The sequence below is a fragment of the Staurois parvus genome, unplaced genomic scaffold (genome assembly GCF_062004578.1).
Source record: "Staurois parvus isolate SC_StPar_1 unplaced genomic scaffold, SC_StPar_1.0 ptg000867l, whole genome shotgun sequence".
NCBI lineage: Eukaryota > Metazoa > Chordata > Amphibia > Anura > Ranidae > Staurois > Staurois parvus.
In genome coordinates, this window is record NW_028318663.1 from 34,758 (window position 1) to 61,870 (window position 27,113).

At 48.2% G+C, this 27,113-nt stretch overlaps 1 protein-coding gene across 1 annotated transcript in view; it reads right to left on the bottom strand.

Annotated features, from left to right (window-relative positions):
- FBXL16 (F-box and leucine rich repeat protein 16) overlaps nt 1–27,113 on the bottom strand; it is a 68,680-nt gene that overhangs the window by 3,350 nt on the left and 38,217 nt on the right. The window contains exons 2-5 of the mRNA XM_089655749.1: nt 9,427–10,121; nt 5,632–6,140; nt 4,740–4,824; nt 360–423 (exon numbers count right to left, since the gene is read on the bottom strand). Coding sequence (XP_089511875.1) covers nt 360–423; nt 4,740–4,824; nt 5,632–6,140; nt 9,427–10,113 — 1,345 coding nt within the window. The 5' untranslated portion in view covers nt 10,114–10,121. The remainder of the gene's footprint in view (nt 1–359; nt 424–4,739; nt 4,825–5,631; nt 6,141–9,426; nt 10,122–27,113) is intronic.

Consider the following 27,113-nt stretch of genomic DNA (forward strand, 5'->3'; position numbering starts at 1 on the left):
CCACATACACATGTGGGCAGCACAGTGGCTAAGTGGATAGCACTTCCACCTAGCAACACTAAGGTTGTTGGTTTGAATCTCAACCACGGCACCACCTGCTTGGAGTTTGCATGTTCTCCCTGTGCCTGCGTGGATTTCCTCCGGGTACTCCGGTTTCCTCCCACACTCCAAAGACATGCTGGTAGGTGAATGGCTCCTGTCTAAATTGTCCCTAGTATGTGTATGTATGAATGTGAGTTAGGGACCTTATATTGTACACCCCTTGAGGGTTAGGGACCTTAGATTGTACACCCCTTGAGGGTTAGGGACTGATGTGAATGTACAATATATATGTACAGACAGACATGGATTCTGCTCACCAGCCAGAGATAAGAGGCGTAAACTCTTCATACCCAATAAATGCTTCAATCCGAAATCCTGCACCTGCGAACACAGCAAGCAGGGAATCATTCAGGATTTTAAATAGCTTTTTAAGAATATCCAAATCCATCTTCCTTCCATCCATCCATCCATCTTCCTTCCTTCCATCCATCCATCTTCCATCCATCCATCTTCCTTCCATCCATCTTCCTTCCTTCCATCCATCCATCCATCTTCCTTCCTTCCATCCATCCATCTTCCTTCCATCCATCTTCCTTCCTTCCATCCATCCATCCATCTTCCTTCCATCCATCCATCCATCTTCCTTCCATCCATCCATCCATCCTCCTTCCATCCATCCATCTTCCTTCCATCCATCCATCCATCCTCCTTCCATCCATCTTCCTTCCATCCATTTCATAGGCTTTTTTGAGTTTGGGCAAGGACACAGGGGCCCCATGATCCCCCATTGCCCGGGGGCCCCATGAATTGTCAGTCCGCCCCTGATCCATCCTCTCCCTCCCTTCCTCTATCCTTTCATCTATCCATCCTCTCCATCCCTTGCTTCATCCATCCATCCCTCCAATCTTTCCCTCCCTCATTCCATCTATCCATCCATCCATTCTCTCCCTCCCTTCCTCTATCCATCCATCCATCCCTCCTTTCATCCATCCCATCCCATACCTCCCTTTATCCATTTATCCATCTATCCAATCTTTCTCTCCCTCATTCCCTCTATCCATCCATCCATTCCCCTCCTTTCCTCTACCCATCCATCCATTTCTACTCTCCATCCATCCTTCCCTCTCTTCCTCCATCCATCCATCCATCCATCCATCCATTTCTACTCTCCATCCATCCTTCCCTCTCTACCTCCATCCATCCGTCTATCCATCCATCCATCCATTCAATCTTTCCCTCCCTCCCTCCATCCAATCTTTCCCTCCCTCATTCCCTCTATCCATCCATCCATCCATTCCCCTCCTTTCCTCTACCCATCCATCCATTTCTACTCTCCATCCATCCTTCCCTCTCTTCCTCCATCCATCCATCTATCCATCCATCCATCCATCCATTTCTACTCTCCATCCATCCTTCCCTCTCTTCCTCCATCCATCCGTCTATCCATCCATCCATTCAATCTTTCCCTCCCTCCCTCCATCCAATCTTTCCCTCCCTCATTCCATCTATCCATCTACCTCTTACCTCCATCCATCCTTTCCCTCCTTTCCTCTATCAATTCATCCGTCCACCATCCCAGTCTACTCCTCTCCAACCTTCCCTCTCTTCCATCCATCCATCCATCCATTTAATCTTTCCCTCCCTCATTCCATCCATCCATCCTTTCCCTCCCTTATTCCATCCATTCATCCACCCTCTCCCTCCCTTCATCTATCCATTCATCCATCCTCTCAATCCATCCTTCCCTTCATCCAATCTATCCATCCATCCTTTTCCTCCTTTCCTCTTTCCATTCATCCATCCACCATCCTTGCCTACTTCTCAGCATCCATCCTTGCATCCAATCTCTCCCTCCTTTGTTCCATCCACCCCTCCCTCATCCATCCAGCCCTCCATCCATCCCTCTCTCTTTCCATCCATCCCTCCTTTCCTCCCTCCTTCCCTCTTCTTTCCATTGATACATCCAATACCCCCTCCATCCATTCATCCATCCATCCAATCTTTCCCTTCCTCATTCCATCCATCCTCTCCCTCCCTTCCTCTATTCATTAATTCATCCACACATCCATCCATCCTCTCCATACCTCCCCCATCCATCTATCTATCCCTCCTTTCATCCATCCATCCTCTTCATCCATCCATCCCTTCATCCATCCAATCTTTCCCTCCCTCATTCCATCTATCCATCCATCTTTCCCTCTTTCCATCCATCCATCCTCCCCTTCCCTTCCTCTATCCATTCATCCATCCCTCCTTTCATCCATCCATCCATCCACCATCCATCCCTCCTTTCATCCATCCTCTGCATCCCTCCCTTCGTCCGTCCATCCATCCTCTCCATCCATCCCCCCATCCGTCCATCCATCCATCCAATCTTTCCCTCCCTCATAACATCATTCCATCCATCTTTCCCTTTTTCCATCCATCCATCCATCCATCCCTCTGTCTGTCCATCCATCCATGCTTTTCCTCCTTTCCTCTATCCATTCATCCATCCACCATCCCTGTCTACTTCTCACTATCCACTGTCTCCCTCCTTTGCTCCATCCATCCATCCCTCCCTCATCCATCCAGTCCTCCTTCCCTCTTTCCATCCCTCCATGCATCCATTGATCCATCCAATACCCCCCTCCAGCCATTCAATATTTCCCTCCCTCATTGCATCTATACATCCCTCCCTTCATCCATCCATCCATCCATCCATCCACCCTCTCCATCCCTCCCTACATCCATTTATCCATCCATCCATCCATCCATCCATCCAATCTTTGCCTCTCTCATTCCATCTATCCATTCATCCATCCCTCCTTTCTTCTATCCATTCATCCATCCACCATCCCTGTCTATTTCCATCCACCCTTTCATCCATCCCTCCTTTCTTCCCTCTTTCCATCCCTCCATGCATCCATTGATCCATCCAATACCCCCCGCTCCATCCATCCATCCAATCTTTGCCTCCCTCATTCCATCTATCCATTTTTCCCTCTTTCCGTTTTTCCTTCTTTCCATCTATCCATCTTCTCCCTCCATCCATCGATCCACCCCTCCAATTTCTCCCTTCCTCCCTCTATCCATCCATCCTTTCCCTCCCTCATCTATCAATACCTCCACCCATCCTTTCCCTTCTTTCCTCTATCAATTCGTCCATCCACCATCCCAGTCTACTCCTCTCCATCCATCCTCTCCAACCTTCCCTCTCTTCCATCCATCCATCCATCCATCCATCCAATCTTTCCCTCCCTCATTCCATCCATCCATTCATCCATCCTCTCCCTCCCCTCCTCTATCCATTCATTCATCCATCCATCCCTCCTTTCATCCATCCATCTCATCCCTCCATCCATTTATCCATCTATCCAATCTTTCCCTCCCTCATTCCATCCATCCATTCCCCTCCTTTCCTCTACCAATTCATCCATCCGCCATCCATTTCTACTTCTCTCCATCTATCCTCTCCCTTCCTTTTTCTATTCGTTCATCCATCCCTCCTTTCACCCATCCATCCTTTCCATCCCTCCCTTCATCCATCCAAACTTTCCTTCCCTCATTCCATCTATCCATCCATCCTTTCCTCTTTCTATCCATCCATTCTCTTCCTCCTTCTATCCATTCGTCCATCCATCCCTCCTTTCATCCATCCATCCTCTCCATCCCTCCCTCCCTCCAGCCATCTATCCATCCATCCTTTCCATCCATTTATCCATCCAATCTTTTCCTCCATCATTCCATCTATCCTCCGTTCATCCATCCCCTCCTGTCCTCTATCCATTCATCCATCCACCATCCCTATCTACTTCTCTCCATCCATTCACCCTCTCCATCTTCCCTCTCTTCCTCCATCCATCCAATATCTCCCTCCTTCGCTCCATCCATCCCTACCTCTTTCCATCAATCCATCCATCCATGTTCTCCCTCCCTTCCTCCATCCATTTATTCATCCATTCATCCTTTCCCTCCCTCATTCCATCCATCCATCCAATATTTCTCTCCCTCATTCCATCCATCCTCTCTCTCCCTTCCACTATACATTCATTCATCCATCCATCCCTCCTTTCATCCATCCATCCTCTCCATCCATCCAGTCTTTCCCTCCCTCATTCCATCTATCCATCCATCTTTCCCTCCCTCCATCCTCTCCCTCCCTTCCTCTATCCATCCCTCCTTTCATCCATCCATCCTCTCAATCCATCCCTCCCTTCATCCAATCTATCCATCCATCCATCCATCCATCCCTTTCTCTATACAATCACCCATCCATCTATCCTCCCATCCTCTCAATCCATCCCTCCCTTCATCCAATCCATCCAACCTCTCCTTCCCTTCTTCCATCCATCTCTCTCTTCATCTACCATTCTATCCTCTTCATCCATCCATCCTCTCCATCTATTTATCCATCCATCCAATCTTTCCCTCCCTCATTCCATCTATCCATCCATACTTCCCTTCATCCATCCATCCTTTTCATACTTCCCTTTGTCCATCCATCCATTCTCCCTCTCTTCCTCCATCCATCCTTCCAATTTGTCTCTCCCTCCTTCACTCCATCTATCCCTCCATTCATCCCTCTCTCTTTCCATCCATCCTTCCATTCCTCCTTTCTTCTTTCTGCTCCAGCTATCCATCCATCCATCCTCCCCATCCCTTCCTTCATCCATCCATCCATCTCTCAGATATCTCTCTTGTGCCCCTTGTCTCACCTGGCAGCACCAGCGGAGGTACAGGCTGCGGAGTGACGTCATGGTGGACAGGTAGCTCAGTCCTGTATCTGTGATCCGGACACACCTGCGGAAAGGACAACACAGAGGAGTCATTGTCCCGGACAAGTCATACCTTCCAGTCCCGGGGACGACTTTCCTGCCAGAGCAGCTGCTGATGAGACTTTGTGAGTCACAAGAATAAAGGTGAGCCGTCCTGGCTTCTCTCTGACCTCCATCAGCTGCCACCAGCTTCCCGGTCGGTGCTGCAGGACTGTATGAAACCAGACAAAGCCAGGCAAAAAGCATTTTCAGGAGAGTGCAAACAAGAGCAGCCCCTGTGTTTTTCTCCTAACAGGTGCACTTTAAATGAGGTATGGGAACTGCCACTGTTCACCTGTCTTGTTGAAAATGCTAGTTGCCTGGCTGTCCTGTAGATCTGGTGGGTTCAGTATGTTCTGAGTGACTGGCAGAGGACACCTGTGTATGCAGAACCCCTGACCCTCTGTCTGCGCAGCGCTGATTGGTCCTGTGCTGATCACATGCACTCTTCCAAGAAAAAAATAAATCTCTCTAGCAATACACACCAAACTGAGCATGTGCAGCTTGCCCCAAGGCTCTGTTCTATCAGCAGATGGATTGGGGACAGTAGAAGGGGAGGATCAGAGAAGACAGGATCAAACAGCCTTTTTACACAATGCAGAGGATTAACCCCTTAGGTTCCACAGTGAGTATAACAAGCACGCTATACTGCATTTACAGACTGATTGTACTGTTGTGGGTTTAGTAACACTGTAAGATACAAAGTATGGAGCTCACTTCTGCCTCCCACCAGATTTAGATTATTGGGGTGACAAGTAACTTTCATGGCCATCCTGTGACCTTCCACACCTACCTGTCGAGGACCAGTTCCTCCAGCTTGTGCAGGTCGCAGGCGATGTACTCCAGTGCCGTGTCCGTCAGCCTGGGGCACCACGACAGGTCCAGTCCTCGGAGCCGTCTCAGGTTCTCGGCCACCAGCTCCACCCCGTCGTCGGTCACTTTGGAGCAGCCGGAGAGGCTGAGGACGGTGAGGTTGGGCAGGCTGTGGACCACGTTGACTACGCCGTGGTTGGTGATCTCCCAGCAGGAGTGAAGGCGCAGCGTGTGCGTGGCCCGGCCCTGTTTGGCAGTAAAGTAAGCCAAGGCGGTGTCCGTTACGTGGTAAGCCTGGAGGTTGAGCTCGCCCAGATTGGGGAGGAGCTGGGAGATTGCCGCCACCGCATCGTCCGCCACGTTGATGCAGTCACTAACGCTCAGGGAGGTGATGCGTCCGTGTAAGCTGGACCACAAGCCAGCTTCCGTGAAATCGTTACATCCCGAGAGCTCTAATCGTACGACGCCCTGCATCTGCTCCAGCATCACCTGGTGGGAAACAAAGACACATTCACAGTTAAAGACCTGCTGGATGTTCAGTTTAATTCAGATAATACATTCCAGATTAATCGAACCTGAAGGTAATCACAGGCTTACAGTTTGCTTTAGAAGGCAGCCACAACCTGAGTAGAAAAGCCTTTCACCTGCCATCATGCAGTAGAGCAGGTATTCAAAGGCTTACAGTTGGTTTTCTATAGAAGCAGCCACAACCTAGGTAGAAAAGTCTATCCCCTGCCAGCATGAAGCTTGAGAAAATGTTCAAAGCCTTACAGTTGGTTTTCTATAGAAGCAGCCACAACCTGAATAGAAAAATGCTATCCCCTGCCAGCATGAAGCTTGAGAAAGTGTTTAAAGCCTTGCAGTTGTTTTTTTTAGAAGCAGCCACAACCTAAGTAGAAAAAGCTATCCCTTGCCAGCATGAAGCTTGAGAAAATGTTCAAAGCCTTACAGTTGGTCTTCTTTAGAAGCAGCCACAACCTGACTAGAAAAACCTCTCACCTTCCAGCATGCTGTAGAGCAGGTGTTCAAAGCCTTACAGTTGGTTTTCTATAGAAGCTGTTACAACCTGAATAGAAAAGGCTATCCCCTGCCAGCATCAAGCTTGAGAAAGTGTTCAAAGCCTTACAGTTGGTTTTCTATAGAAGCAGCCACAACCTGAATATAAAGGTGATCCCCTGCCAGCATAAAGCTTGAGAAAGTGTTCAAAGCCTTACAGTTGGTTTTGTTTAGGAACAGCCACAACCTGACCAGAAAAGGCTATACCCTGCCAGCATGAAGCTTGAGAGAGTGTTCAAAATCTTACAGTTGGTTTTCTATAGAAGCAGCCACAACCTGAATATAAAGGTGATCCCCTGCCAGCCTGAAGCTTGAGAAAGTGTTCAAAGCCTTACAGCTGTTTTATTATTATTATTATTATTATACAGGATTTATATAGCACAATTTATAGAAGAAGCCACAACCTAAGTAGAAAAGGCTATCCCCTGCCAGCATGAAGCTTGAGAGAGTGTTCAAAGCCTTACAGTTGGTTTTCTATAGAAGCAGCCACAACCTGAATATAAAGGCTATCCCCTGCCAGCATGAAGCTTGAGAAAGTGTTCAAAGCCTTACGGTTGGTTTTCTTTAGAAGCAGCCACAACCTGACCAGAAAAGGCAATCCCCTGTCAGCATGAAGCTTGCGAAAGTGTTCAAAATCTTACAGTTGGTTTTCTTTAGAAGGCAGCCACAGCCTTAGTAGAAAAAAAGCTATCCCCTGCCAGCATGCAGCAGATCAGGTGTTCAAAGTGTTAAGCTTTGGTTCACACCAAATATGATTTTGAAATCAAGTGAAGTCGCACAATTTCAAAGTCACATGTCAGTGCATCTTCAGGTGCAACTTGTAAGCCATCTGTGCAACTTCATGCCCAGATGTCAATGAAAGTCGCACCAGAAATTGGCAAAAGTAGTGCCGAAACTGCTTTTCAAATCGCTGCGTGTACAAGTCTATGGCCAGCTTAACCCTAAAGGAAAACCTAATCCTTTGTTTAGAAACAAAGCCATGTGATTGCCCCTTTGGTCAACTTTATCCCTGAAGGGTTAGGGTTGTTGTTAACCACTTGGTGCCCACTCACAGTACATTGCAAGGGGGCGGCAGGTGCAGGCTTGGCAACATGAATGTACGTTGCCGGATTTCTTTGAGGTTTGGGGTGCGCAGGCGAGCACCCCCTGCTGACTCGTGCTGCAGCTGGACACAGCATGAGTTTGTCAGCAGGTTTCAGCCAATGGTTTTGGTTGAAACCTGTTGATCGGCTGTGTTACAAACACACAGAACCAGGAGCGGACTGGCAACTCATGGGGCACCCGGGCAATAGGGGATCATGGGGCCCCTGTGTCTTTGCCCAAACTCAAAAAAGCCTATGAAAAAGGTACCAGGGGCATCTCATGGGGCCCCCTAATGACCCCGGGCCCTCGGGCAGTGCCCAAGTTTCCAAATGGTCAGTCCGCCCCTGCACAGAACTCTGTGTAAGCAGAACAGCAATCTGGCTGTTTCTTCTCTCTGCAAAGCAGGGAGAAAAAGCAGCCAGATTTGTAAGTAAAAGCAGCACATATTACACACATTACAGTTGTTAGGCACACAGGTAAGCCCTTGATTGCCCCTTAGTACAGAGTACATTGTATCTGATCACTGTATTAGCACTAGCAACATCAGTGCCAGTTAGTCAGTTAGTGTCCCTCCCAGGCAGTGTCTGTTAGCGCCAGATTGCCCACAACACTATCACAGTCACACTGTAAGTTGCTGATCACTGCCATTACAAGTATAGCGTCTACAGCTGTGTAACTTCCAGAATATATACCATAGATTGTACACGCTATAAAGTTCACACAAACCAATAAATATACACGTATTTGTCAATTTCACAAGGAAGTCCAAGAAAACCTTCTCATTGGGGCTCAAACCACAAAAAAGGCTTGACAAAGGTTTTTACCATTTCCTACATTATGGAAAAGTCTTATACTCCAAAAGAGAAAGCTGCACTCATGGGTCTTGAGAGGTGAAGGCACAGTGGAGATTAAATTTGACATTTTGAGAAGGCACAAGCTTGTCTTCCTCAGAACCTCAGGATGGAAAAGTCTTTAGATATACTTTAATCCAGCTTTTCTAAACCTTTTAACCCCCTAAAATAATTTTCAGGTCTCGAGGAACCCTGACTAAAAAACAGTTTATTGGGGGTCATTGGGAAAAATGTCTCTTACCTGACCAGCATGTAAGGGTTGCATTCTTCCTACTGGTTGACTGTCCTCTTATGGTGTCTCCATAGTTCCTGGGCCGACACCACCTGGCAAAGCCAGCAGCATGACACCAATGATATTTTAAGCTAAAAGTCAGTCATGCTGCTGACTTTTTCAAGAGGTGTTGGCCCAGGAACTATGGAGACATCATCAAATGGGAGAACAATCAACAACAGGTCAAGGAACCCCTAGTAACCTCTGAGGGAACTTTACGATTCCATCAAACCCTGGTTGAGAATGTCTATTGGATCTCTGTCCGGTTTAGGTGCCCTGCTTTAAAAGGGAGTTAGTGAAAAGCAAGCTGTGTCTATTTATCCAACCATTGCAATCATGACTGAACAGACAGCTTAAAGCTAAGGACCAGTTAGTGAGCAATGAACGTTTACCAATGACCTGTTGACCAAAGAAAATAACCATACATGGTGGACTCCTTCAGATTTTTGGTAATGTCCTTAAATTTCTGATTCTCATGAAATGAACATGCCATATTCTGTAATGGGTTCCTTACCTCCAAGCCAGCGTCGGTGATTGTCGACCTCTTCAGACTTATAGACTTGACCCCTTTCTTGGACAGGGGATAGTTGTCAATGAACTCACAGATGTCCAGGTCTGAAACCCCAACCAAACAGAATGAGTCAAACCCACGCACCGCAAACCCCTGCAGACTGACAAATTCCTTCTCCCCCGAGGGCAGCATGTTGTAAAGTTCCTTGGCATGCAGAACGGGGGTCAGTCCAACCCAGAACTTCGGCTGGTACAGAACCCGCCTCCACGTCTTGCAGACCTGTGCAAGAACACATTTCTCACAGGCTGAGAAGAAACAGAAGAGCCGGTTGAGGATCTTTTCATCAAGGGCCAGGTGACAGTCCATGCCCTGGCTCTGAACCCTGTCCATGGAGAGGCCACAAGGAATGGGAGGGTTTTCTTCTCCAGGGCTGAGACCCAGCGGGATGCTGTGGGTCGCAGGTGGTGGCAAAATGGGTAACACTGAAGGACTGACATGCTCTGTGTGCTTGGGGAAGGCTTGACTTAAAATGGATGGCACTGAGGCAGGCTGGCAAATTCTGTTCTTGACGGCTGGTGTTCCTTTGGTGATGCTGGCAGAGCCTAGGCCATTGGTGGGACCAGGGATCTTCACCAGCCCATTACGGGGCAAGCACTGGGCCTTGGTGTCTCCGTTATTTGAGTTAGACATGTTGACAGCTGTGGAAAAGCAACAAAAAATTTTATTAACATTTAAACCTAATTCTAGTATCTCATATATTCTTAAAAATATTAACGTACTTTCAAATGTCATTTTCAGATTCTTTAACACCCAGTATAGACCCCCCAAAACAGAACTGAGCTTCCACACAGTACAGGGACCCTCCCACAGTACAGACCTGCCCATGCAGTACAGAGCCCCCCACAGTACAAAGCTCCCTCCACAATATAGAGCCCTCCACAAGGTACAGAGACCCATCACAATACAGATCCCTCACACAGTACAGAGCACCCCCAAAGTACAGGGCCCCTTAATAGCACAGCCTGCCCACAGTAGAAACCCCCACAGTACAGAGCCCCCCCCCCCCCCCACAGTACAAAGCTCTCTCCACTATGTAGAGCCCTCCACAAGGTACGGAGACCCATCACAACACAGATCCCTCATACAGTACAGAGTGCCCCCAAAGTACAGGGCCCCTTAACAGCACAGCCTGCCCACAGTACAAACCCCTCACAGTACAGAGCCCCCCCACAGTACAAAGCTCCCTCCACAATATAGAGCCCTCCACAAGGTACAGAGACCCATCACAATACAGATCCCTCACACAGTACAGAGCACCCCCAAAGTACAGGGCCCTTTAATAGCACAGCCTGCCCACAGTACAAACCCCTCACAGTACAGAGCCCCTCCCCCCCCCCCCCACAGTACAAAGCTCCCTCCACAATATAGAGCCCTCCACAAGGTACAGAGACCCATCACAATACAGATCCCTCACACAGTACAGAGCACCCCCCAAAGTACAGGGCCCCTTAATAGCACAGCCTGCCCACAGTAGAAACCCCCCACAGTACAGAGCCCCCCCCCCCCCCACAGTACAAAGCTCCCTCCACAATATAGAGCCCTCCACAAGGTACAGAGACCCATCACAATACAGATCCCTCACACAGTACAGAGCACCCCCAAAGTACAGGGCCCCTTAATAGCACAGCCTGCCCACAGTAGAAACCCCCCACAGTACAGAGCCCCCCCCCCCACAGTACAAAGCTCCCTCCACAATATAGAGCCCTCCACAAGGTACAGAGACCCATCACAATACAGATCCCTCACACAGTGCAGAGCACCCCCAAAGTACAGGGCCCTTTAATAGCACAACCCGCCCACAGTAGAAACCCCCCACAGTACAGAGCCCCCCCACAGTACAAAGCTCCCTCCACAATATAGAGCCCTCCACAAGGTACAGAGACCCATCACAATACAGATCCGTCACACAGTACAGAGCACCCCCAAAGTACAGGGCCCCTTAATAGCACAGCCTGCCCACAGTAGAAACCCCCCACAGTACAGAGCCCCCCCCCACAGTACAAAGCTACCTCCACAATATAGAGCCCTCCACAAGGTACAGAGACCCATCACAATACAGATCCCTCACACAGTACAGAGTGCCCCCAATGTACAGGGCCCCTTAACAGCACAGCCTGCCCACAATACAAACTCTTCACAGTACAAGGACCCTCCCATGGTACAGACCTGCCCACGCAGTACAGAGCCCCCCCTGGAATACAAGCTCCCTCTCCAATATAGAACCCTTCACAAAGTACGGAGACCCATCACAATACTGATCCCTCACACAGTACAGAGCTACCATCACTCCATGCCCTTGGTCATCGTGCGCTTTTCCAACATGACAACGATCCAAAACACACATCTAAGGCCACTGTTGCATTTCTGAAGAAGAACCGGGTGAAAGTGATTCAGTGGCCAAGTATGTCTCCTGATCTGAACCCAATCGAACATCTATGGGGAGATGAGACAAGTTGAGCATCACTCTCCATCCAGCATGCAGGCTCTAACAGAGGTCATTCTTGAATAATGGAAAAAGATCGATGTTGCAATATGTCACCAACTTGTTCCTTCCAAGCCTAGAAGACTTGGTGCCGTCCTTACAAATCATGGAGGTCATACAAAATACTAGAAGGAGGAGTTTTTGTTGTGTGTGGGGGGGAGGGGGGGATTCATTTTTGTATCAACTAATCTGAGTAAAACTGAAGATTTTGTGATCCAAGTTCAATTATTAACCTTCCTTTCATGTCATGAGCTAAACAAATGTTCTATAAAACTCAGTTATGTCAAAGTTTGGAAATGATTCTTGTCTTCATTGGGATACTGATTTAAAATCTTACTTTTTAAAAGAGAAGAGGTGTAGTCATTTATGCAGAGCATTGTATAATCAAATGACATTGTGGGAACCTCACACTTCCCAGCCATCGGTAAGTTTCATTCCCTTTGTCAAGTAAAAATCTGACTGCGTGTGCCTTGCTTTATATATTTGGCCAGCTCCATTAAAGTAGAACTCCCAGCCAAAAATAGCAAAATAAAAATGAATAGTCCATTAAAAGAATAAATAACAAAACCAGCTTTTGCTGCAACATTTACCCTCAATGTGGACATTTTCCTCTTCAGGACAGTTTTTGGCCACTAGATGTCCTCAGTCTGATAGCCAGCAACTTCCTGTAAAACATAGGCCATCCTAGACCCACCCCCAGCCTGTGATTGGGCAGTGAAAGGAGAAGCAGCGCAGTAATGAGCTCATCCCTCTGTCACTCTGCACTCTCCTCCTATCAGTATGCTCATGTACTAGTTGACTCATTGTAGTGCTTCTTCCTCTCACACTCCAGCCCTGCTGTATAAGGACTGCAAGGGCCGATACCAGGTCACATTCTGGGACTTACACTGCTTTGATTTAAAAATGTATTTAATGATGTATTATCGATTTCATTAATTGCATTCATTTGCCTTTAATATCTGCATGGAGTTCAGCTTTAAATAATACTCTTAAAAGACTGGTGTAGAGCAGTGGTCTCCAATCTCTGGTCCTGGGGCTGAATGTGGCCCTTTGCTTGCTTTTATCCGGCCCCTGGGCAATTATTACCACCACTGTCAGCAACAGTGGGACATAGTTCCTTCCACTATCATCAACAGCGCACTATTCCTCCCACTGACACCAATGATGGGGCACTATTCCTTTCAATGACACCAATGATGGGACACTATTCCTCCCACTGATACCAATGATGGGGCACTATTCCTCCCACTGACACCAATGATGGGGCACTATTCCTCCCACTGACACCAATGATGGGGCACTATTCCTCCCACTGACACCAATGATGGGACACTATTCCTCCCACTGATACCAATGATGGGGCACTATTCCTCCCACTGATACCAATGATGGGGCACTATTCCTCCTACTGATACCAATGATGGGGCACTATTCCTCCCACTGATACCAATGATGGGTCACTATTCCTCCCACTGATACCAATGATGGGACACTATTCCTCCCCCTGATACCAATGATGAGGCACTATTCCTCCCACTGACACCAATGATGGGGCACTATTCCTCCCACTGACACCAATCATGGGGCACTATTCCTCCCACTGATACCAATTATGGGGAACTATTCCTCCCACTGATTCCAATGATAGGATACTATTCCTCCCACTGATACCAATGATAGGATACTATTCCTCCCAGTGGCACGAACGACGAGGCACTATTCATCCACCTGACACCAACAATGGGAACTATTCTGCCACCTGACACCAACAATGGGGCACTATTCCCCCACCTGACACCAACAATGGGGCACTATTTACCCACCTGACACCAGCAACAGGGTACGATTTCTCCACCTGACACCACCAATTGGGTACTATTCCTCCCAGTGACACCAAAAATGGGGCACTATTCCCCCACCTGACACCAACAATGGGGCACTATTCCTCCACCTGACACCAACAATGGGGCACTATTCCTCCACCTGACACCAACGATAGGGCACTATTCCTCCCAGTGACACAGACAGGCACTATTCCTCCCAGTGACACCAATGATGGGGCACTATTCCCCCACCTGAAACCAACAATGGGGCACTACTCCTCCACCTGACACCAATAGGGTACTATTCCTCCCAGTGACACCAACGACAGGGCACTATTCCTCCACCTGACACCAACAATGGGGCACTATTCCTCCACCTGACACCAACGATAGGGTACTATTCCTCCCAATGACACCAACGACGGGCACTATTCCTCCCAGTGACACCAATGATGGGGCACTATTCCCCCACCTGAAACCAACATTGGGGCACTATTTATCCACCTGACATCAATGATGGGGTACTATTCCTCCAAGTGACACCAACGACGGGGCACTATTCCTCCACCTGACACCGATAGGGTACTATTCCTCCCAGTGGTACCAATGACAAGGCACTATTCCCCCACTGGCCCTTCATTTAGAAAGTTTGGAGACCCCTGGTGTAGAGGGACGCCATTACTGGCTCTTCCAGGAAATGCTGGATACTGAGCTCTGTCCATTCACAGTTCTCCCGCCGCTGTCCAGGGTGCTGAAACTCCATTTTCTATGATCAGAGCTGAATCCCTCAATGTTTCCCCTGCAAAAGGTTTGCTTGGAAATATGTTTCTCCGTATTATTCAGAATGACCTGGACCAACTGGTGTTTTAACCTCAATCACTAAAATCTCCAATGAACTTGAACACGTTAATGTATTTTCACATTATGATAATAATTTATTCATACTTTATAATCTACAGCTTTCATTAGAATAATACCAGGTGACCCTGGCATGGGGATCAGACACTTCCTGTTTTAGGGTGACAACACTCTGTCCCTGTCTCCAAATTGTGCTTCTATGTTGTCACCCTGTCACACGTTACTCCTATACAGCCCTTTCAATACACATTGTACAGGTGTGGTCCACTGTTGTCGCCACCTACAAACCCACCCTGAGTACTGATGTGCATTTGCAGCTGCAGCCAGGGCTGGATCTGGGGGAAGGGGGGGGTGGGTGCTGGAGTGGGCTGTGCTCTCCCCCCCCCCCCCCAGATTTTAGCTCCCAGGACTCTGACAGTGCATCCACTAATCCATGAGCCAGTCTGATGCAGACAGTTGATGTAAGGAGGTAACAATTCATGTAAGGGGGCGCTCTGATGGGGACATCTGGTGTAAAGGGGACCTCCGATGGGGACATCTGATGCAAGGGGGCACTCCGATGGAGACATCTGATGTAAGGGGGCACTCCGATGGGGACATATGATGTAAGGGGGCACTCCGATGGGGACATATGATGTAAGGGGGCACTCCGATGTGGACACCTGATGTAAGGGGCACTCCGATGGGGACATCTGATGTAAGGGGGCACTCCGATGGGGACACCTGATGTAAGAGGGCACTCCGATGGGGACATATGATGTAAGGGGGCACTCCGATGGGGACACCTGATGTAAGGGGCACTCCGATGGGGATACCTGATGTAAGGGGCACTCCGATGGGGACATCTGATGTAAGGGGGCACTCCGATGGGGACACATGATGTAAGGGGGCACTCCGATGGGGACATATGATGTAAGGGGGCACTCCGATGGGGACACCTGATGTAAGGGGCACTCCGATGGGGACACCTGATGTAAGGGGCACTCCGATGGGGACACATGATGTAAGGGGGCACTCCGATGGGGACACATGATGTAAGGGGCACTCCGATGGGGACATCTGATGCAAGGGGCACTCCGATGGGGACATCTGATGTAAAGGGCACTCCGATGGGGACACCTGATGCAAGGGACACTCCGATGGGGACATCTGATGCAAGGGGACCTCCGATGGGGACATCTGATGTAAGGGGGACTCCGATGGGGATATCTGATGCAAGGGGCACTCCGATGGGGACATCTGATGCAAGGGGACCTCCGATGGGGACATCTGATGTAAGGGGGCACTCTGATGGGGACATCTGATGCAAGGGGCACTCTGATGGGGACATCTGATGCAAGGGGACCTCCGATGGGGACATCTGATGTAAGGGGGCACTCCGATGGGGACATCTGATGTTAGGGGGACTCCGATGGGGACATCTGATGTAAGGAGCACTCTGATGGGGACACCTGTTGTAAGGGGGACTCCGATGGGGACATCTGATGTAAGGGGCACTCCGATGGAGACATCTGATGTAAGGAGCACTCTGATGGGGACACCTGATGTAAGGAGCACTCTGATGGGGACATCTGATATAAGGGGGGACTCCGATGGGGACATCTGATGTAAGGGGGGACTCCGATGGGGACATCTGATGTAAGGGGGACTCTGATGGGGACATCTGATGTAAGGGAGACTCTGATGAGGACATCTGATATAAGGGGGACTCCGATGGGGACATCTGATGTAAGGGGACTCTGATGAGGACATCTGATATAAGGGAGCACTCTGATGGGGACATCTGATGTAAGGGGGACACAGATAGGGACATCTGATGTAAGGGGACACTCTGATGGGGACAACTGATATAAGGGGCACTATTATGGGAACTAGATATAAATGGTGACTCTGATGGGGACCTGGAAGTAAGGGGGGCTTTGATAGCAGCTCTGATGGAGACCCAATGTGAATAGGGGCTACTAAGATGGATTCTGATGTAAGGGAACTCTGATCCCTTTTGTACGGGGGACTCTGATAGGACTGTGATGTAAAGGGGACCTCATTGGTAACACTGATATAAGGGGGCACTCTGATGGGACCATATATATAAGGGTACTCTGATGAGGACTCCTAATGTAAAGGGGGACTCTGATAGGGCCATCTGATATAAAGGGGCACAGATTCTGTTTAATCACCCCAATCTAACCTAATCTGACAGCCTAATACATACTGTTTCCCAGGTCGTGACTCTGCGTGACAGACTGTCAGTGACTCACAAAATGTTGACATTCTGCCCCGACTTTGTTTTTTACTGCACCCCCAGATCAGAGGGGCTGGATCCAGCCCTGGCTGGAGAAAATGAACATAGTCAGGAAGTGGTTGCAAATAGGCTGCAGGAAATCTAGAGTACAAAGGTGCAATAGAGTATTAAAAAAATGCAAGTATTTTCTGTTTATATAAACAGCAATTGTTTATGATGCAGAGTACCTTAGGAAACAAAATCCCTCCAAAGCCACCAGAACCAGTCTCCCCCAATTGAGGATTTCCCCTTTATTCCTGTTCTGGTGACAACCCAAAACTTGAGATTTTCTTTCACTTTTGGCAACAATGAAAACAAATAGAGAGGTTGAATCCCCCTAATGGGGGCACAGACAGCTCTCAGAATTACACCTTCCCATTAACATAAACAGAGACGTCATCACGCCACAGCCTCCATTAACACAGTAGTGTTTATGATCCCTGCCTACCCATTGATCCAAATGGTGACGTCACCATGTCGTCACGTCGTCACGTCCAATACCATAGCATCATTGTCAATCGGAACTGCTTCTCCCAGCCTAGATGTCACTCCGTGCTGGAGAGGGGTAATGTAAGAGATTCCTTGGAACTCACCCAATGTCTGGACAGTAACAAGTCTTTGTAATGGGTTTGAGGTCATGTGACAAAAAAGCCTATTGAAAGAAGTATTAAAGCTTAAAGCTGGATGTAAACCCTTCTTTCCTCACGTGATACACAGCTGAAACAAATCCTCCTACATAAGTTGTACCTGTTTATCTACAGGTAGATCCAGGGAATATCCGATTGCCTCTCGGGGGATCAGGAAGGAATTTTTTTCCCCTGCAGGAGCAAATTGGATCGTGCTTTGCTGGGTTTTTTTTTGCCTTCCTCTGGATCAACTGTGGGTGTAGGATTATAACTTTTTTTTTTTTTTTTTTTTTAATGGTTGAACTGGATGGACTTTTGTCTTTGTTGTCAGCCAGACTAACTATGTAACATCTGGCTGGCCCATACTTCCATTCAAAGTGCAGAATTTACACAGGATCTCTCAGCTCTGAAAAGTAGGGGGCAGGGCTGAAGTTACAGCAGTGAGGAGAGCTCTGAGAAATGATTGGAGAGAAGAGACACACCCCCTCACACGCTGCGCCATCCCCTGTCACCATTTTACTCTTGGTGTCAGAAAAAACATGACTCATGCTGATGGCAGAGAAATGAGGCAGCAGACAGAAATGACACTTAGTGCTCTGGACTGAGACAAGCACACACTATAGAGGGATGTGCTTTGTTCATATTTCATGTCTGAGGTTTGCAACCCCTTTAACTCAGGAAATTAGACAAAACCCACCTTTGCACCCCCTCCCCCCACTGCAAGGGTTCAATGTCCCTTTCATCTAGAGATGCAGGGTAAGGTGTGCTGCCTACCCTATTCCTTGGTCCAGAAGACTGTTCCAACCATCGTCATGTACAGTACAGGGCTACTAACCCTGCATTGTGCGTGGAGGAGGCAAACACTTACCTGTGGTTGAACTTGGCCAGTCCCATGGATGGAGGAAACCTGCCAGGACCAGGAATGAGGTACGTATGACTCCTTACCCCTGGGCTAAGCGACAATTTCATACCCACAGCGAGGGCCCAAAGGGTAGGTTCTGCCTACTTCCTGGGGTTCTGCTGTAAGAAGCGATTTGTGGTAGATTTGTCCTCATTAGCTAAATTACGTGGAAGCTTTTTTATTTTATTTATTCACACAGTGCTTCCCACAGGGCTCTTCACACAAGCGGCGGGTGGTGGTAAAAACGAGCAGCTGAGCTGCGGTTACTCCAACATCCCCCCCCCACACACACACACACTTGGCACCCAGTCGAATCTTAACACTGCACATGCCATGGCCTGCAACGCTTTCTTTCGTGGACGTGGCATTTTTAAACGGCAGAGTTTTACAGACTGCACCACCGTTCAAATTCACCGATTGAGATCAGTGGGGCCACACTGCAACCTCATGCAAGGCAAGTGATGGCGCAGCATTTACAGGGTTAAATCAGGCAGTGAGAAGGTGATATAATGCCTACTCACCGCCTGACAAATGTTTTCTGAAAAGCAATCCAAAATGCAAATCACTCTTCAGAGGGTAAGAGAGTCCTTAATGTACATTCACGTCAGTCCCTGCTGTCAAGAAGCTTACAGTGGTCCCTTTCTGACATGCGTTGGGCCAATTCATCTACCAGCAGGTCTTTGGAGGGTGGCAGGAAAAAAACACAGAGCACCTCCATGCAGGTAGTGTCATAGTTGGACCTGGGAATTCAGAACTGCAAGGTAGGAGTATTAACCACTGAGCCACCATCTGCCCACATGTGGATTGCTGGTGGCTTGTCTTTTATTTTAAAAAGGATTAAATTCAGAATTCCATATCTGTGTTTTAGGTCTACAATGCAGAAAACAATGGGTTTGATTGACAGCCAGGCAAGTAGCCTTTTCAAAAAGAGCCCTCATACATCTCTCATGACAGGTGTCCTTGTAAGCCCATCTCCGGGGGAAAAACAAAATCCTCCCTTGCGGTGGGGCTGCCCCTGCACTGCAAGGGTTAAATGCTCATTTAGGTCTAGGAGGGGGGTAACAAAAAGCCTAATTAGCAGATTCATCTCTTCTCCAGCAGATGGCGCTCTCTTCTACACCCCTACACTCAGACCTCACTCTTAGTGCAGGGCTATAGGCTCTGCATAGGTCTTGATGACATCATAGGAGCTGCGACCACCAGAGTGTAGGGTGGTCCCAATTCATCACTCCTCCAGCAAGTGGCGCTCTCCTCTACTCCCCCCACACAGTCCATCCTCGCATTCAGCGCAGTGCTATGGGCCCTGCATCGGTCCTGATGACGTCATAGGACCTGCAACCACCAGAGCGTAGGGTGGTCGCAGTGAGAGTTGCCCCTTTCAGTGGGGCTGCCCCAGCACTCCAAGGGTTATATGCTCATTTAGGTCTAAGCCCTCTTACCCAATCCATCACTCCTCCAGCAAGTGGCGCTCTCCTCTACTCCCCTACACACTCCATCCTCACATTCAGTGCAGAGCTATGGGCCCTGCATCGGTCTTGATGATGTCATACCTGCAATCACTGGAGCGTAGGGGAGAAGAAGCTGCAGGGTCTTACAACCTGTGGAACCCCCTAGACCTAAATTTATTATAGGTACTTATATAGCGCCGTCAATGTACACAGCGCTTTACATATATATTGTACATTCACATCAGTCCCTAACCCTCAAGGGGCGTACAATCTAAGGTCCCTAACCCTCAAGGGGTGTACAATCTAAGGTCCATAACCCTCAAGGGGTGTACAATCTAAGGATAAATGAGCATTTAACCCTTGCCCCACTGCAAGGGAGGATTTTTGCTTTCCCCGGAGCTCAGCTTTGGCATACAACCAATCACATTCACATGTAAGTGCGCAGTTCCCCTTTACACAAGCCGGAGCTTCTCCCCGGGGTCAGCGAGCCCAGGCTGCGAATAGGATGACATCACGGAGTGTTCGGCGTGGAATGACTCCCAGCTAATCCACAGCCTGCGAATCCCCGCTGAGCAATTATTCACTGTGGCGTGACTCGCTGCTACACGAACGCTAATGCGTGTGTGTGGGGGGGGGGGCATCCCTCGAAAAGAAGATGGTGGACTGTCAGTGGAGAGGAAGAGGTGGGAGGAGAGCAGGAAAGAGATGAATACAGCACTGAAAATAGACAGCGTGGGAGGCAGAGAAGGAGAATGGATTAGAACGAAATTGAAAAAAACTGGATTATTCAACAACGCAGCGCAAAGATCAATGGTGGTGTGCAGGATCCTCTGTCCACCAATCAATTATCAGTGTACAGCACAAACCGACCAATCGCCTTTTGGCACTCAGCAATGGCATTTAACCTCTTGCCACTCATGTAAGCATATGTGTGGCGGCAAAGAGGGTGGGCTTTAATGCACACACACTGCACATATGCGTCCAAGGGCGGAATAGCTTTCTGTGCATGCTCACTGCGCGATCCCAGCACAGTGACCGAGCTGTCGCAGACAGCTCTCGATCCGTATTAATCATTGGGAGTCAGGGGGACAGGCTCCCGATCATGTGGCCACTGGGACTGCTAGTGTGGTAAAGTGCATCCCTTCGCCAAGGAGGGTATTTAAACTCCTTCCCTTATGATTCCCAGTGCTGAGACTTCTTGGAAATTACTGCCTTACCTATTACTGATCCGGGTTGTTTGGCTCTGCCTATGTCTCCTCTACCTTCTGCTCCTTCTTGAATACTGTTGCCTGCCCCTGCCTTGACCTCTGCCTAGACACTGACTTTTTTGCCTGCCTTTACCATTTCCAGGAAACTTGCTATTCTTGCCTGCCTTGACCTCTGTCTGGACACTGACTACACTCATCTGCCCTGGTCTCTTCCTGAACACTGACTACTCTTGTTTGCTTCAACCTCTTCCTGGACACTGACTGTTCTTGCCTGCCTTGACCTCTGTTTGGACACTGACTTCTTTAATCTGCCTTGATCCCTTCCTGGTCACTGACTACTCTCGCCTGCCTTGATCTCTCCCTGGACACCGACTACTCTCGCCTGCCTTGATCTCTCCCTGGACACCGACTACTCTCGCCTGCCTTGTTCTCTCCCTGGACACTGACTACTCTCGCCTGACTTGCTCTCTCTGGACACTGACTACTCTTGCTTGCTTCAACCTCTTCCTGGGCACTGACTATTCTTACCTGCCTTGACCTCTGTCTGGACACTGACTACTCTCATCTGCCCTGGTCTCTTCCTGGACACTGACTACTCTTGCTTGCTTCTATCTCATCCAGAGCACTGACTATTCTTACCTGCCTTGACCTCTGTCTGGACAATGACTACATTCGTCTGCCTCAACCTCTTCCTGGACACTGACTATGCTCTCCTGCTGCCTGCTTTGACCTAAGGCTGAACCCTGACATTGTGGCTCTCCTGTCTTGTCATCATAGCCACCCTGTTCCTGCTCCCCCCTGGTGGGGTGATGTTGAAGGCAGCACTCTGGTGCCATTTTGCAGCAAAGTAGCCCTGTCACCACCGGGGTCACCGGCCCATTCCCTTTTCTGTTGCTTCGGTGAATACCAAGGTACCACAGATTAGGCACCTGCTGCACGTGGTAGGGACAGGAGAGAGTCTCATTGTCCTTGTTTCTGGAAGCACAAAGAATTCCATTGTAATTGGGTGGGCACCAAGGTAGGGCAGGGATTAAATGAACCTTTTACTTCGAATGTAATATTTGTATTATTGGATCCCAATTTGAAGACTTCAGTTATACTCCATTATTGATTACCGTGACAGATCTCAAGCTTCAAATATGTAGTGGATGATCAGGAGGACAATTTAATGCCTGTGAGCTGCCCACATGCATTGCTCGCTGACATGGAATAGACTACTATACATCTACAGTCAGGTCCATAAATATTGGGACATGGACACAATTCTAACATTTTTGGCTCTATACACCACCACAATGGATTTGAAATGAAACAAACAAGATGTGCTTTAACTGCAGACTGTCAGCTTTAATTTGAGAGTATTTACATCCAAATCAGGTGAACGGTGTAGGAATGACAACAGTTTGCATATGCGCCTCCCACTTGTTAAGGGACCAAAAGTAATGGGACAGAATAATAATCATAAATCAAACTTTCACTTTTTAATACTTGGTTGCAAATCCTTTGCAGTCAATTACAGCCTGAAGTGTGGAACGCATAGACATCACCAGATGCTGGGTTTCATCCCTGGTGATGCTCTGCCAGGCCTCTACTGCAACTGTCTTCAGTTCCTGCTTGTTCTTGGGGCATTTTCCCTTCAGTTTTGTCTTCAGCAAGTGAAATGCATGGTCAATCAGATTCAGGTCAGGTGATGGACTTGGCCATTGCAGAACATTCCACTTCTTTGGTTGCTTTTGCAGTCTGCTTTGGGTCATTGTCCATCTGCACTGTGAAGCGTCCAATGAGTTGTGAAGCATTTGGCTGAATATGAGCAGATAATATTCCCGAAACACTTCACAATTCATCTGGCTGCTTCTGTCAGCAGTCACATCATCAATAAATACAAGAGAACCAGTTCCATTGGCAGCCATACATGCCCACGCCATGACACTACCACCACCATGCTTCACTGATGAGGTGGTATGCTTAGGATCATGAGCAGTCCCTTTCCTTCTCCATACTCTTCTCTTCCCATCACTCTGGTACAAGTTGATCTTGGTCTCCTCTGTCCATAGGATGTTGTTCCAGAACTGTGAAGGCTTTTTTACATGTCGTTTGGCAAACTCTAATCTGGCCTTCCTGTTTTTGAGGCTCACCAATGGTTTCCATCTTGTGGTGAACCCTCTGTATTCACTCTGGTGAAGTCTTCTTTTGATTGGTGACTTTGACACACATACACCTACCTCCTGGAGAGTGTTCTTGATCTGGCCAACTGTTGTGAAGGGTGTTTTCTTCACCAGGGAAAGAATTCTTTGCTCATCCACCACAGTTGTTTTCCGTGGTCTTCCGGGTTTGTTAGTGTTGCTGAGCTCACCGGTGCATTCCTTCTTTTTAAGAATGTTCCAAACAGTTGTTTTGGCCACGCCTAATGTTTTTGCTATCTCTCTGATGGGTTTGTTTTGTTTTTTCAGCCTAATGATGGCTTGCTTCACTGATAGTGACAGCTCTTTGGATCTCATCTTGAGAGTTGACAGCAACAGATTCCAAATGCAAATAGCACACTTGAAATGAACTCTGGACCTTTTATCTGCTCATTGTAATTGGGATAATGAGGGAATAACACACACCTGGCCATGGAACAGCTGAGAAGCCAATTGTCCCATTACTTTTGGTCCCTTAACAAGTGGGAGGCACATATGCAAACTGTTGTAATTCCTACACCGTTCACCTGATTTGGATGTAAATACCCTCAAATTAAAGCTGACAGTCTGCAGTTAAAGCACATCTTGTTTGTTTCATTTCAAATCCATTGTGGTGATGTATAGAGCCAACAATGTTAGAATTGTGTCCATGTCCCAATATTTATGGACCTGACTGTATATGACACACCACCGGAGATAGAGATGGCTGCCTCCCCGCCTCACTTTGGAGCAGAAACACAAGAATCATCTTCTGTTGTACCTGAGCGGGAGATATCATCTAAATCCATGTGGTGAGAGGCAGACCACTTCCCCCTTGAGTTATGGAGATGAAGGGGAGGTGTTGGGTAGTCCAGCAGAGGAGAACGCAGGCAGGGCTTGCATTGGACAACACTGCATGACATTTCAGTGCAGCAGAGGCAGCATTGCCAACTCAGACAGGTTAGGAGCTCTCTGGATTTCGGACAGATCAACAGGCACTTTTTGCAGTGTTTGTAAGGGGACAAATTATGGAGAAATGAGCATGTACTGCAAAGATACTGTATATACAGGGCTTTCTTTGTAGCAGGAACATGAGGGAACACAGTTCCGGCACCTCCATTATTAAGTGTATGTAATGGCAAGGGGCGATTGGGTGTGCTGGCTGCTAGAAGATCTATTGTTGTAGGGGGCTAATGTTGCTAGAGAGAACTAATGTTGCTGGTGGGGGACCTATTGTTGCCAGGGGGTCAGTTGTTGCTGGGAGGAATTTACTGTTGAGGGGAGGCTCTATTGTTGCTGGCTGCTAGGAGGTACTGTATAATATTGCTGGGATGGATCTATTGTTACTGGGGGTAGTATCATGTTACTGGGGGGAGTATCATGTTGCAAGAGGGTCTGTTGTTGCTGGGGGGGGATCTACTGTTGCTGGCTGCAGGGGATTTATTTTCTTGCTTTTCTTGCTGTCGATAGAAATTTCCATACAATTTATCACAAAATGATACTCGGACTCTGTATTCTCTAAAAGGGCCGTACTGGGAGGTGGGTAGGGGCGGAGTCAAATATAGTTTTTTTGTTTAAATCCTTAAGCTGCATGTAGAGTATCTCAGTTTAACATGTTTTACCTGAAGTTGATGTGTTAAAAGCAGAAAAAAAATTGACAAGCATAAGGATTTGAGTGACTTTGACAAGGACCAAATTGTAAGGGCTAGACGACTGGGTGAGAGGAACTCCAAAACTGCGGTTCTTGTGGGATGTTCCCAGTCTGCAATGGTCAAAACCAAGCAAAAGTGGTCCAAGAAAAAAACAAAAAAACAGTGAAACAGCGACTGGGTCATGTCCGGCCAAGGTTCATTGATGCACTTAGGGAGCAAAGGCTGGCCTGTGTAGTCCAATCCAATAGAAGAGCTACTGTAGCCCAAATTGCTGATAAGGTTAATGCTGGTTCTGATAGACAGGTGTCAGAACACACAGTGCATAGCAGTTTGTGGTGTATGAGATATGTAGCTGCAGACCAGTCAGGGTGCCCATGTTGACCCGTGTCCATAGTCTAAACACCTACAATGTGCACGCAAGCATCAGAACTGGACCAGGGAGCAATGGTAGAAGGTGACCTGGTCTGATGAATTCAAGGATGGTTTGAGGAACACGAGTTTGAGGTGTTGATTTGGCTTCCGAATTATCCAGATGTCAATCCAATCAACCATCTCTGGGATGTACTGAATAAGTAAGTCCAATCCATGGAGGCCCCACCTCTCAACTTAAAGGATCTTCTACTGATGGCTTGGTGGCACATACCACAGCATACCTTCAGAGGTCCAGTCCATGCCTCAAAGGGTTATGGAGGGTGGTCTTAATATTAAAGCCAGTCGGTGTATATTATATTATTATTATTTCATTAGAAGTGTCACTTTTAGAACATACTTATTTTTCTGTAGTATACCTTTGTTCACCATTCCCGTGTTCTCACATGGCATTACGCTGCCAACAAAAAGTGAAATCACACTGTTTAACTTGTGGCCAATCCCTGTGATCACAGCAAGCTAAGGCTGCAAAGTTTTTTTTTGTCAGCTTCTCTCACAGATAATTAAACATGCCCCAAACCCCTTATGTAACACACTGAGCTCATTTCCATAGAACGTTCACACATCACATACAGTGTTACATGCGCAGCGAAACGCGTTACCCAATCACCCTTTTTTGGGAGTTTTAAGAAAAGTTCTGGAACGAGAAGTATTGCAACAACTACCTTGGATCTGGAATGTGGCAGACTGTAACTTTTAAGTAGAACTATATTCATGTGTTATCTTTAGGCTTTGTTAAAGAGGAACTTTGACAAAGGGGATATTTTGCTTTTAACCCCCTCTTACCCTTTTCACTTGCCTATGCTCAAATAACATGGTCACATGCGCAGGGAGTCCAGATTTATCCATCTGTGATCCGTTGTCGCAAGCCAATTCCCATGCCACCATTTTTCTTTCTGACATCATCAGCTAACCCCAATGGGACGTCGCCAGTTCCACCCTCCTCCAGCCACAAAACTACTCTACTCCAACTGCAGGTTACCCTCCTCCAGCCACAGGCCCACTTTACTCCAGATAAAGGTCTGCTGTTCTCCAGCCACAAGGCCACCCTCCTCTAGTCACAGGTCACCCACAGGCCCGCCCACTTCCAGCCACAGGTCACCCTCCCCCTGCCACAAGGCCACCCTCCTCCAGCCACAGTTCACCCTCCTACAGGCACAAAGCCACCCCCATCCAGCCACAAGACCACCCTCCTCCAACCACAGCTCACCCTCCTCCAGCCATAAGGCTGCCCTCCTCCAGCTACAGGCCCACCCTCCACCAGCCACAGGCTCAACCCTTCCAGCCACAGGTCACCCTCCTCCACCCACAAGACCACCCTCCCCTGCCACAAGACCACCCTCCTCCAGCTACAAGACCACCCTCCTCCAGCTACAGGCCCTCCCTCCACCAGCCACAGCTCCCCCAGCCACAAGGTTGTCCTCCTCCAGCCACAGCTCACCCTCCTCCAGCCATAAGGCTGTCCTCCTCCAGCTACAGGCCCACCCTCCTCCAGTCACAGATCACCCTCATTCAGCCACAAGGCCCACTGTCCTCCAGCCAAAGGTCTGTGGTTCTCCAGCCTGGGTGGAAGGAGAGACTGTTATAGGGAGATGGCTGCTTAAAATGCTGCATATGCTTGCACATATGACTGCTGCGGGCCATCCACTAAATATGATTGACTATGTAATGTCAAGTAACTCTGAAATGTATGTGGATGTGATATGACTGTTATACCATTCTCTAAATTCCACCAGTGAAGTGCAGCAAATCTACTCATTTGT